At 39.3% G+C, this 11083-nt stretch overlaps 1 protein-coding gene across 3 annotated transcripts in view; it reads right to left on the bottom strand.

Moving 5' to 3' along the window:
• Positions 1 to 1319: 1319 nt before the first annotated feature.
• LOC140487179 (ephrin type-B receptor 2) overlaps positions 1320 to 11083 on the bottom strand; it is a 718490-nt gene continuing 708726 nt past the window's right edge. For 2 of the 3 annotated variants that reach the window (XM_072586828.1, XM_072586829.1), the window contains one exon: positions 1320 to 7026. In XM_072586828.1, the coding sequence (XP_072442929.1) occupies positions 6918 to 7026 (109 nt within the window). In that variant the 3' untranslated portion in view covers positions 1320 to 6917. The remainder of the gene's footprint in view (positions 7027 to 11083) is intronic. The other variant, XM_072586830.1, reaches the window with a different exon arrangement.

Below are 11083 nucleotides of genomic sequence, written 5' to 3'. Positions count from 1 at the left end.
ACAAGGTTGTCAGGCCCTTTGGATGTGTGGAGTCAAAGTGAGAAATTCCGCTCCATTCCGTTCTCACTAGGCTCTACCATCTTCAGCAGCGAGGTCTTCACAGCAAAACTGACACCATGCTCTCTGGACTCGTCTGAGCCCTTCCCTTGCTAGAAAAAAGCATAGTCTCTCTCACATAGGGTTCCTGATTCTACAAAGTGTGTCTCTTGGAGCGTTGTGATGTAGTCTCAGCAGTTTATTATTAATCACTGCTGTCTCGAGTGTCACTGATCTCCCGAAGATCACTTGATATACTGGTAGTCATGGTTCATATATTCCAGCATCCTGAATGCTGGCTTCTTTCTTTGTCTTCTTGTTGTGCTTGACGCAATGTTTAAGACCGATTTTCGGGCTACTTGCATCCCTAAGTCCCACGCACCCAGTGGAGGGGGCAGACTGTGGCAGGACAGCATGTAATTAGCTGGAGGCTTCCCAGCTTGAGACTGGCAGTAGCTGTCCAGTGAGGCATGATGGCCTCTCCATCCATTGATAGCAACCACTGGTGTTTTGCTCTATGCCAATCAAGTGAAGGTTCTAACCAGTAAACTGCTGCTTTCCATGTTGTATCGTCATAATGAGGCGATGCTGGAGCGTCCTTTCCAGGGTGCAGGCCTGGACAAGGTTGGATGGAAGACTGGCAGTTGCCCATGGAGCAGGTCTCCTCTCTTCATGCCACCAATGTAGTCCAAGGGGAGGGCAAGGGCCAATGCAGCTTGGTACCAGTGTTCGTCACAGGAGTTGCCAGAATGGGGTTGAAGACAACGTTGGACTGCCTTAGGGATTCCAGCTCGGGATTTGTCCTCAGGGTTTACTCCCATAGCTTTTTCAATGAAAGGGTATAACTGCAAGGCAGCAGAGGTTTGAAATCAGAGTTTTCCCTTTCTAGGGGGGGGATAAGTAAGGGTGGGGACATATGAGTGATGGATGGTGGTATATGAGGGAAGGGTATGTAGATACTGGATGATTGGGGATGCATTAGAGATGAGGGTACATGAGGGAATGGAATGTGGACACAAGAGAATTGGGGATGTGAAAGGGATGGAGGTATGTAAGGGAAGGGGATGTGGATACAGGAAAGCTGGGGGTATATAAGGAATGTGATATGTGGATGGGGATCCTGTATGGGAAGACAGGGAGTAAACGAAGGATTGCATATAAGGAATGGGTTGAGTGTGTGGTGCTGGAAAAGCACAGCAAGTCAGGCAGCATCCGAGGAGTAGGAGAATGCTGCCTGACCTGCTGTGCTTTTCCAGCACCATACTCTCGACCCTGATCTCCAACATCTGCAGTCCTCACCTTCTCCTATAGGGAATGGAGAAAATGAAGTCCATTCATAGGGAGGAGAAATGTTTTTACAACGTGCCCGGGTTCCAGGCAGCACCACACCCCAATGTCTGCTCATTCTGCCTGCCCGCGCAGAGCCCAGGGTCAGAGTGTGGCACTGATTGAGAGAAGGGGGCACAGGTTCCGGCTCCTAGCCCCAACCTCCAACCCCAGCCCAAGCCTCGGTCTCGGCCCTAGCCATAACCATAACATGATACTTATATCCTCTCCTCCAGCCCCAGGCCCAGGCCCCAAGCTCTCTTCCAGGCCAATCCCAGCCTCTCCTCCAGGCCCAGTCCCCAGCCTTTCCTCCAGGCCTCAGACCCTGGCCTTCCCTCCAACTCCAGACCCCGGGTTCTCCTCCATCCCTTGGCTCAGACCCTGGGCTCTCCTTCAGCCCGTTTCCCAGACTACGGGCATCCCTCCAGCTCCAGACCCTTTCCTCCAGCACCACGTGCCAGCTCTGCCCCTGTAGCGGAGGCAAATTGCAGACCAGACACTGGGATGTCACACCAACCTGACAAAATTGCATTAATTGATTTATGCTGTAAATAAAATACAATAATTTATGTAGGCCCTGCCCAGAACACTAGTGAAACAATGTAATTTTTTAAACAAATAATAAAACATAAAACACATGTTCTATTAAGTCAGGTTTCAATCTGGGATCTGACATCAGCTGGGATCATAACAAACAACACTGGGAGGGAGAACGTTATCTGTGCACTGCATTAATGAATGAGCCAAAAGGCTGACAAGTCCCTTGGTCTTGATGACTTGGATCACTGAGTCTGAGAAGAAGTTGCTGCATTTTTTGTAAATCATCTAAATTTCACTGGATTATGGAAAGTTCCCAGTTGGAAGTCAGTGGTCCAGTTCAAAAAATGAGACAGAGAGAGAGAAAGAGAAAGAGAGAGAGAGAGAGAGAGAGAGACAGGAAATTATCAGTCAGTTAATTTAATATTTGTCTTTGGGAAAATACTGGAATCCATTAATAAGGAGTGAGTAGTTGGACATTTAGAAAAACAGAATACAATAGAGTCAACATGATTCTGTGAATAGAAAATTATGTTTGACAAATTTATTAGTGTCCTTTCAAGATGTAACAAATAACAGGATTCATAAAAGTGAACCAACAATTGTGTAGTTGTATTTCCAGTCATTCAATATGGCACATTGAGGATTATGCATGATAGGTAATTGGCTAACTAACAGGACATTTTTATGTTGGCAAACGGTGAAAGTTTTACAAACTGTAAAAGTGTTTGATGAGGGGTTATTGGAGCCAAATCTGGTCTGAAAACAAATTGAGAAAGGAATGCAAAGTGTGGAAACGTATTCACTGATTTGGTATAATGTGGAAAAATGTATAATTGTGTAATTTGGAAGAACAGAAAACAGTAATTTATTATTATTATTGATGGATCCAGACTTCAAAATGCTGCAGCAAAGAGAAATTTGGGTGCTGTTGTACATTGACTACAAAAAATTAGCATCAAGGCAAACTAGGAAGGCAAATAGAATATTGGCCAATTCATTGCCAGGGTAATGGAATATTAAAGTAGCAGAGACTTGTTACAACTGCCCAGAGCACTAGTGAAACAATGTAGTTTTGTGCAGTTTAGGTTTCTTTATTGAAGCTGTTTATGCTTACCTTGGAAGTGGATCACAAAGATCTATTAGGTTGATTCCTGTGGTTATGTATTGGTTAAGAGAAAAGGGTTAACAGGTATCTTCTGAATTTTGAAGCGTAAGCTTTAACTGGAAATGTAAAATTTTGAAGGGGCTTGACAGGATAGGTGCTGAGAGGATGTTTCCCATTTTATGGGAAACTAGAAGTTCTGTAATAAGGGGAAAGGACGCCCATTGAGAGGAGGCAATTTTTACTGAGAGAGGATCATTAGTCTTTGGAATTGAGCAGTGGGTATGTTCAAGACTGAATTAGATGAATTTCATCAGAATTATGGAGAATAGACAGGAAAAATGTTGTTGAAGTCACAATCAAATCAACAAGCAAGCACCAAATGATCTACTCCTATCCCACTTCTTATGTTCTTATTCATGTCAGTATTTTCCCTGCAACCTTTTTCCTTCTGTCATTCACAATTTGGAGGTCAACAGTAAACACTAATGGAATGTTTTTTTGATTCTCAACTCTAACCCTTTCCCTTCAAGAACAGTTTTGCTTTCCAATACACAATGCATTCCTCTCATCAGACATATTTTTAGTTTAGTATCCCATTATGGTTCTATTTTTCTGAGTATAAATATACATATTGTATTTCTATTTAATGTGATCTGAGTCCATCTAAGATTGGAGTGCTCTAATACTTTGGTTTGCTTTGGATCTGATTTTTTGATTATACTCAAATATTTACTGTTGCCCCTTGTAATTTACATCTCATTCCTCACCACTGCACCCTTACCAAATCTCAGCTAAATTCAGCATAAGATTATCTGGTTTATGAAAGGGAAGATGAACAAATTAACAGAGTTGGTATGTGTCAATATGAAAGAATTATAAAGGTATGCAGAGAGATTTATGTTTGAGTCATTATAATGGAATATGGGATCTATATGAAGAATTGAATATTCTATTGGGTTAAAAAAAATAAGTATTCAATTCCATGCCCAACACAATCTATATGCTAGATATGAAGAAAAATTTGGAGATTCTGCAATACAAATGATAAGAGTTCTGCAAGTGTATGGAATCCTTGTGAAGCCTGGGGCTTTGAGAAGTATTTGGGAAGTCACTGGGGAACTATTGTGCAATGTTGAGGGTTTGTGAGATCTACATGGATTATTGGATATTTGGAGCAAGTATTGGAGATTTTATAAGCCATATGAAGTAATGGGGGTGGAGGGTAAATGGTTTATCTGATGTGTATTGAGTTTATAAATTTGTTCTGCTATTATCTGACTCTTTATAGACACATAGTATAGATTCAGTAACGTGACAGGTTACATGATACTGCCCCTTAACTGTAACCAAATGGAATTTGGTTTACATGAACGTGTTCCAGCAGTAAAATGATTTTTTTAATCATCACTCTCACCAATCACAATCCTTTTAATCATTTCCTAAACAATTTGAGGTCAGCAATGATAAGTTCACAATCACACTTCTTTGAGGCAGGTATGACCCTTATATCTTAGCACCTAATGCCTGATCTGAACATACTGATGTTACTTACATTTCTGTACGTCTGATACCACATGGTATTTCTACCCTATGGCTCCTATATCTGGACTATTATTTAATCTACTGGCAGTTGACTCTTCTTGTCATCTATGTTGCTGGTTTCGTCTCTCATCTTTCATTTTTAATGAGCACCCACCCTCTCAAGTCAGTTTAAAACCATTGTCTTGCATATTGCTAGATATTAGCCAATATTGAAGACTCATGCTTGGTGTTAGGAAAAGTTCTGAGATATTTATGTTTGAGACTTTGCTCTTTGATTTTTATCTCAGCTCCTGAAGCTCTGCATGAAGAACATCAACCATTTTGCCTTTCTCTGTGTTTGATATATACACAGGAATTCCTCCTTCATCCCCTCCAAGTACTGTCTTGGTGATGTACTTTTACCTGATAACAGAGATATATAACATCAAGGGCTTGTGGTTGTAGATTTTACACCTGACTCATGACATTTGTTGTGCCCTCTTTAAAGTGATTTGCTTCATAGTTCTTATTATATGTTTCATTCCTTGAGATTTTGTCAATCTCACTGGTATTCAGCACTGAATCCTGGCTTTACAATTCCAGAGGATTCCTGCACTGATTGTACCTTTCTTTACCCAGTGCCCCTCTGAACTCTTCACTGGCGAAGAGTAAGCACTTTCTGGAATGCGTCCTGCAGGAAAGTCTCAGCCCTCTTTAATCACCAACCAATCCCCAAGCTCCTTTTTCAGTCACTCTGCACTAAATTCTCACTTTCATTTCATCATTTACCAGTCTGCAAACTGTTAGCAAACTTTGTGTATAATGCTTTGTGCTTTTGCAGATACTTTTCTATTAAATACACTTTAGAGCCACGCTAGTACTATATTATACTAATTTGGAAGATTAATGAGGTTTGTGTAATTATGAAGGTTGTGAGCCTATGAGTTTTTGTTTAAAATCAGATAATCTTAGAATATACTAAGTAAATATTACAAATTTAGAGAGGAAATCATTTGGATTTATCTGAGGGAATTTCCAGAATTACATTAACACTAAATAAATCCCTCTCTCTCTTCGCACATGCTTTGGTCTGCCCCTATGTTCCTTCACTTCTTGCCGGGAGATGGTAAAACTGAGTTCACTGAGAGATGGATGAAGACTCCTGCCATCTTGTCTGGTCAGACAGAGGCAAAATGTTTCCTAAATACCATCTCTGCATTCCTTTTGGCACTGACGTTACTTATTTAACAAAATGATTTAGAAGGAATATTTTGTGTAATAATTTGTGATTATGCTCTTTATCCTTTTTTCAATGAAGCTCTGGGATTAGATGGTTTTGTAACAAAATTGATATTCATTGGATGACATTGCAGCTTAGATTGTTTCCAAAGCTTTTGGAGTAAAGGCACTCTTAAATAAGTATACCATATGGATCAGACAACCAGAAGCAATGTTACCTGCTGATGCTTATCCAAACTATAGCAGAGCCTTTAACCATTTTAAGTTCTAACTACTTATAAAGTCAAATAGGATTTTCAGTGGAGACATGAGAGAGGAGGTGGGAAGTCATGCTTTAAACTCCCAATCAATAAATACTTGCTGTACACGACAAAGAAATCTCAAAATGTAAAAGAATTGGTGAATATTTTTGACTTTTTGTGAGAGTAAATTCAATGTAGCATCTTTTTCTAAACTCCAGTAGCAAATCACAGTATTAGTGAGAAAAGATACTCTATGACATGGTTAGAATAGTGACATCACTGCAGTATTGACAAGTAGGAAGAGCTGCCATCCTTACAATTTCCATTGAACAGTCACTGTCAGAGAAAGAGGACCATTTTACAAGTGCTATTCCTCTAAAAGTAGACTTGTCAATCCTTTCTTTCTTGTTGTAAGTTCAGTATGAGGAGCTTTTATTTCTCCTTAGAAAGACATTTCTCTTAAAAGGAAGGATCGAGCCTCAAAATGTTTACTTTCCCAAGTTCCTGAAGTCTTACTTTTGCAGATTTATGGCAGTTTAAGTATTCTGAACTATGCAGTCCAAAATTGTACGTCAATGTCATGTATTTTTCTGTTGTATGTTTGTTGGTGGAAAAGACAATTAAAGATCTTTGAGTGACTATAATGACGGAAGGAATCTGTTGATTTAGATTATTCTGAGTTAATTATGTGGCTCCTGGTATAGTTGCACTCTTGTTCATTGAACCCTTTTGAAGGGCTTTCTCATATCAAAGATCATTCTCATTTCTTCAGGAGCTATTCTAATCTTCATTAAGTTCTCAGAAGGACTTTGTATGGTGAAGATCCCAGTTGTATTTAGTCATTGCTTCCTGAATTAAGCTCATTCAGAACCATAGTATGGATATAGTCAAGCAGACTATAGTTGCTATCAGACTTCCACTGACTGAATTTGATTCATCTGTGCTTGCATCATCTGAATACTGTTCAAAATTTTCTTTTGATGTCCTGCCAAGGTAACACCAACCCGAAGGATATCCCTAGGGGAGAGAAAAATGCACAACATAAGGTATGGAAAGTATAAGATATCCATTGTTGCTTTGCATTCAGTGATTTATTTTGTTTCTTGACTGTTTGCATGATCCATTCACCCTCACTTTTGAGATCTTGTCATTAAAAAACTTTGAGACTTTAATACTGTTCAGTTAAATGTTCAGTCTAATAACATATGAAGGTAGAAAAGGTGCAAGCCGTAAGACCCTCTGCATAATCTCTATAATGTTTAGTACCATTTGCAACTCCAGAAATATAGAAGCAGGCATTACCAATACAATGCAAGACCTGGGTACAATTTAGATTTATGCTCCTAAGTGGAAAGTAACATGCATGCCATAAAAACGCTCGGCAATGATCACCTTCAATGAGAGAATCTAGCATTCTCCCTTGAATTGAATCTCTGAATACCCCACTATTAACATCCTGAAGGCCAACTTTGACCAGAAACTTAATTTTATCTGTTACAATTTGTGCCTTTATTCTGTCATGCTCCTTTTGAAAGCAAATGTTGTAAACTTGGAGGCAGGCTGTCTGCTCTGACCCTGAACAATATAGAGTGAAAGGGTAGGATCAAGCTCCTGTAGAACCAGGATTTTAGTTTTAGATTTTAGCAGTTGCTGGGGTCTTGAAGCTGGATGTGGAAACTGTTAATTCTCTCTGTTACAGCTAAATGCTCTTCCTGCTGCCAGACTTGCATGTGAGACAATCTATTTTACTGAATTTGCCTTTGTGTTTATGGAATGTTACCACATTGGAGCTGTTGCTGTATAGTAGCTAAATAACCGATTACATTGCTACGTTTTCCAATATTATTCCATTTCTTTTTTCTTCTATTTGTATTTTAATTATGATGTAAATAAAAGTGTGACTTGCTTCAAGCTTGGTAGTTTGACAAATCAAATTGTATTCAGAACACAACCCTTACACTTGCCTTTAAAAATTAAGAAAATGTTGGTGTTTAGGCTATCTTCTTAATTTATTTTGAGGGGATTTGGTCTGGTCTATATAAATACTATAGGAATGAGATCAGAGGTTAGCAATTTTCTTGAGAAAGAACTCACCACCTGGTTCCCCAAAGCTCATTAGCTGTTTGATGACACACATTCCACTTGGCAGGATAAGTGCAGTTTCAAAATCACTCAAGAATTTTGATATCATACTGGATAAAGCTATCCCCTTGAATGGCATCCTACACACCAACTCACAGTGACAATGTTTTGTATTATATTGTTGAGACCATGGGTATTTTTCTTCCTTTAGTTTCATTTTTGGGTTCGAACTGAGTTGCAGTTGAGAACTGAACTTTGAACTTCCAATAGATGCATCTTTTTTAAAAATAGAGTAGGGAACAAAAGATTGATGTTTAATGTTGGGAACAGGCCTGGAAATAGGCTAATTACCACTCTAAGGACACTGCAGTCAATTCCACATTGAGATATGGTTATGTTCAGGGACTAGTTTGATGCCAAATTAGTCAAGCAAGGTGCTGGCCAGCAAACAGAGAATATTGATAAAGAAATATAAAACAGTGAACTGGCTTTGACTGGTTTTTGGTCAGGATGCAGTTTTGCTTTAGAAGCTGCTGGAATGTGAAGATCTATCTAGTTATTCTCAAGTTATCAAACTATTGGAAGTTGTAAGAAATAAACCCCAGTCGGTAAAAAGGAAGTAAAAGTTAATGAGGAAATGAGCCAGAGTCTGTGGAAGCTGTTGGTAATGATTGGGGACTTCAGATTCAAGCCTGTAATACAACCCATTATCCAAGAATTTCATGAGGGCCTGGAATTTCCTGTTGAAAATATTATCAAACTGATAGATTACCATTCTTTAATTTTATTGTTTAACTGTGTCTAGTTGTCTGTCAGGGTGCAAGTGAGGGATCATATCCAAAGAAGATTTTAATATTTATCAGATTTCTTTTTGTCCATTTGTGTTCTGCCAAAGTTACATTATTTTAAAAAAAGTTATTTTTTTGTTTAAGTTAAGTTGTGTCTGAGATCTGTTATTTGTAAAGTCCGGTTTGAAATACCCGATTTGAAATAACAAGATATAAGATGCAAAATAGTAATTCACCAACAATATTTTGACATCACTTTGGATTGATGCCCTTTTAAAAGCCCAACAAGCAAATTAGTCAACTATTTGGATATAATCACGAGATCACACTCCGCTCTGTTTTACCCATGGATCAGGCTTTGTCTGGAGCGTACACTATTCATAAACCAAGCAGAGATCTTGAAATGAAACAAAATCTATGTACCTCATTTTTGTTATATTTACATTAGAATATTATTGCATGGCTCTCAGGTGTGAATTTCTTTCTTGAAAAATACATAACCAAAAGAACCAAGATCAAGTCACTTTATAAGAACCTGGATTTGTATCAAAGTTTTATGACGTCTAAGTCTACAGACCAGGTGCTGGAAAATAATTTTGAATGAACACTACTTTATTCTTTACAGGCACAGTGGGCTGAATAGTCTCAAAAGACAGAGGAGCAGAATTAGGCCATTGGGCCCATTGAATCTGCTCCACCATTTAGTCATGGCTGATATGCTCCTTTTCCCCATTTTCCTATCTTCTTCCCATATCCCTTCAACCCATTACCAATTAAAAGTCTGCCTAACTCCTCCTCAAATTTACTCACTGTCCCAACATCCACCACACTTTGGGATAGAAGATTCCAAATTCACAACCCTATGGGAGAGGTAGCTTCTCCTCAACTCTGTTTTAAATTTGCTGCTCCCTATTATAAGACCTCTCATCCTAGAATGCCCCACAAGATGAAGCTCCATGTCTATCTTAGCCACACCTTTATTATCTTGAATATATTAATTTGATCTTCCCTCATTCTTCTAAAATCCAAAGCTTATAGGCCTAAACTCTTCAATCTCTCTTCATAAGACAGACTCTCTGGGATCAATCTAGTGAACCTCCTTCTGCCTCCAAAGGGTACCAAAACTGTACACAATACTCCAGGTGCTGTCTCTTTTGATGCTGGAATGTTTTTGTGGTTCTATAATTGTCAATCCTGAAGGCGAATGGGAGCAGCAGCATGCAAAATATAATAGTAATTTAGGGAGTCCCACAACATGGAACATGGAAAAAAATAACATTTCTTTTCAAAATGTAAGCATATGTTTGCCAGCTTAGCACTGCTGCCTCACAGCGCCAGAGACCCGGGTTCAATTCCTGCCTCAGGCGACTCTCTGTGTGGAGTTTGCACATTCTCCCCGTGTCTGCGTGAGTTTCCTCCGGGTGCTCCGGTTTCCTCCCACATTCCAAAGATGTGCAGGTCAGGTGAATTGGCCATGCTAAATTGCCCGTAGTGTTAGGTAAGGGGTAGATGTAGTGGTATGGGTGGGTTGTGCTTCGGCGGGGCGGTGTGGACTTGTTGGGCCGAAGGGCCTGTTTCCACACTGTAAGTAATCTAAGCTAATCTTCATGCAAGTAGTCAGCTGATTCAAGTCTGTTCTATCTAAAAGCTGTTCCAAATTGAATGGCCATTGGGGATTAATTCCCGTGCTGAACAAAAAAAAAGCAAATTAATTCAAATAACAGAACAGGCTGCGTTCAGGAACAGTGCAGTATCAAAAAACAAGATTCAAGTGAAATAGGAAGGGACACAAAAACTGTGTTGAAAGCACAAGAGAGCACACCATTAAATATAAAGTGAAAAGAACAGCAAAAAAGAATGGAGACTAAATCCCCCACCATGAACAAAAGTTGCAGCTATGATTTTTTGACCAAGCAATTGAAGAAACAATTAAATAAGCTGTGAAGATTCTAGTAGTAATTAGTAATGAGGGAGTGCGCGGAGTTAATTATTTGGACTTATATAAAGGGGATCAGAAAGATCTTCCCAACATTTGAAAAGTGATAGAAGACCACGAACAGAATTTACAACTAGCTCTGCAAAATCCCATGCTGACTATCCCGAACAAGTCCATTCTTCTACAAATGCCAGTAAATCCTGTCCTTATGTATCTTCTTCAATAATTTGCTCAAAATGTGTTGCTGGAAAAGCGCAGCAGGTCAGGC

This window comes from Chiloscyllium punctatum, chromosome 16 (genome assembly GCF_047496795.1).
Source record: "Chiloscyllium punctatum isolate Juve2018m chromosome 16, sChiPun1.3, whole genome shotgun sequence".
Lineage (NCBI taxonomy): Eukaryota > Metazoa > Chordata > Chondrichthyes > Orectolobiformes > Hemiscylliidae > Chiloscyllium > Chiloscyllium punctatum.
The sequence above is the reverse complement of the archived record's forward strand: the minus strand, read 5'-3'. Positions and strand labels throughout refer to the sequence as shown.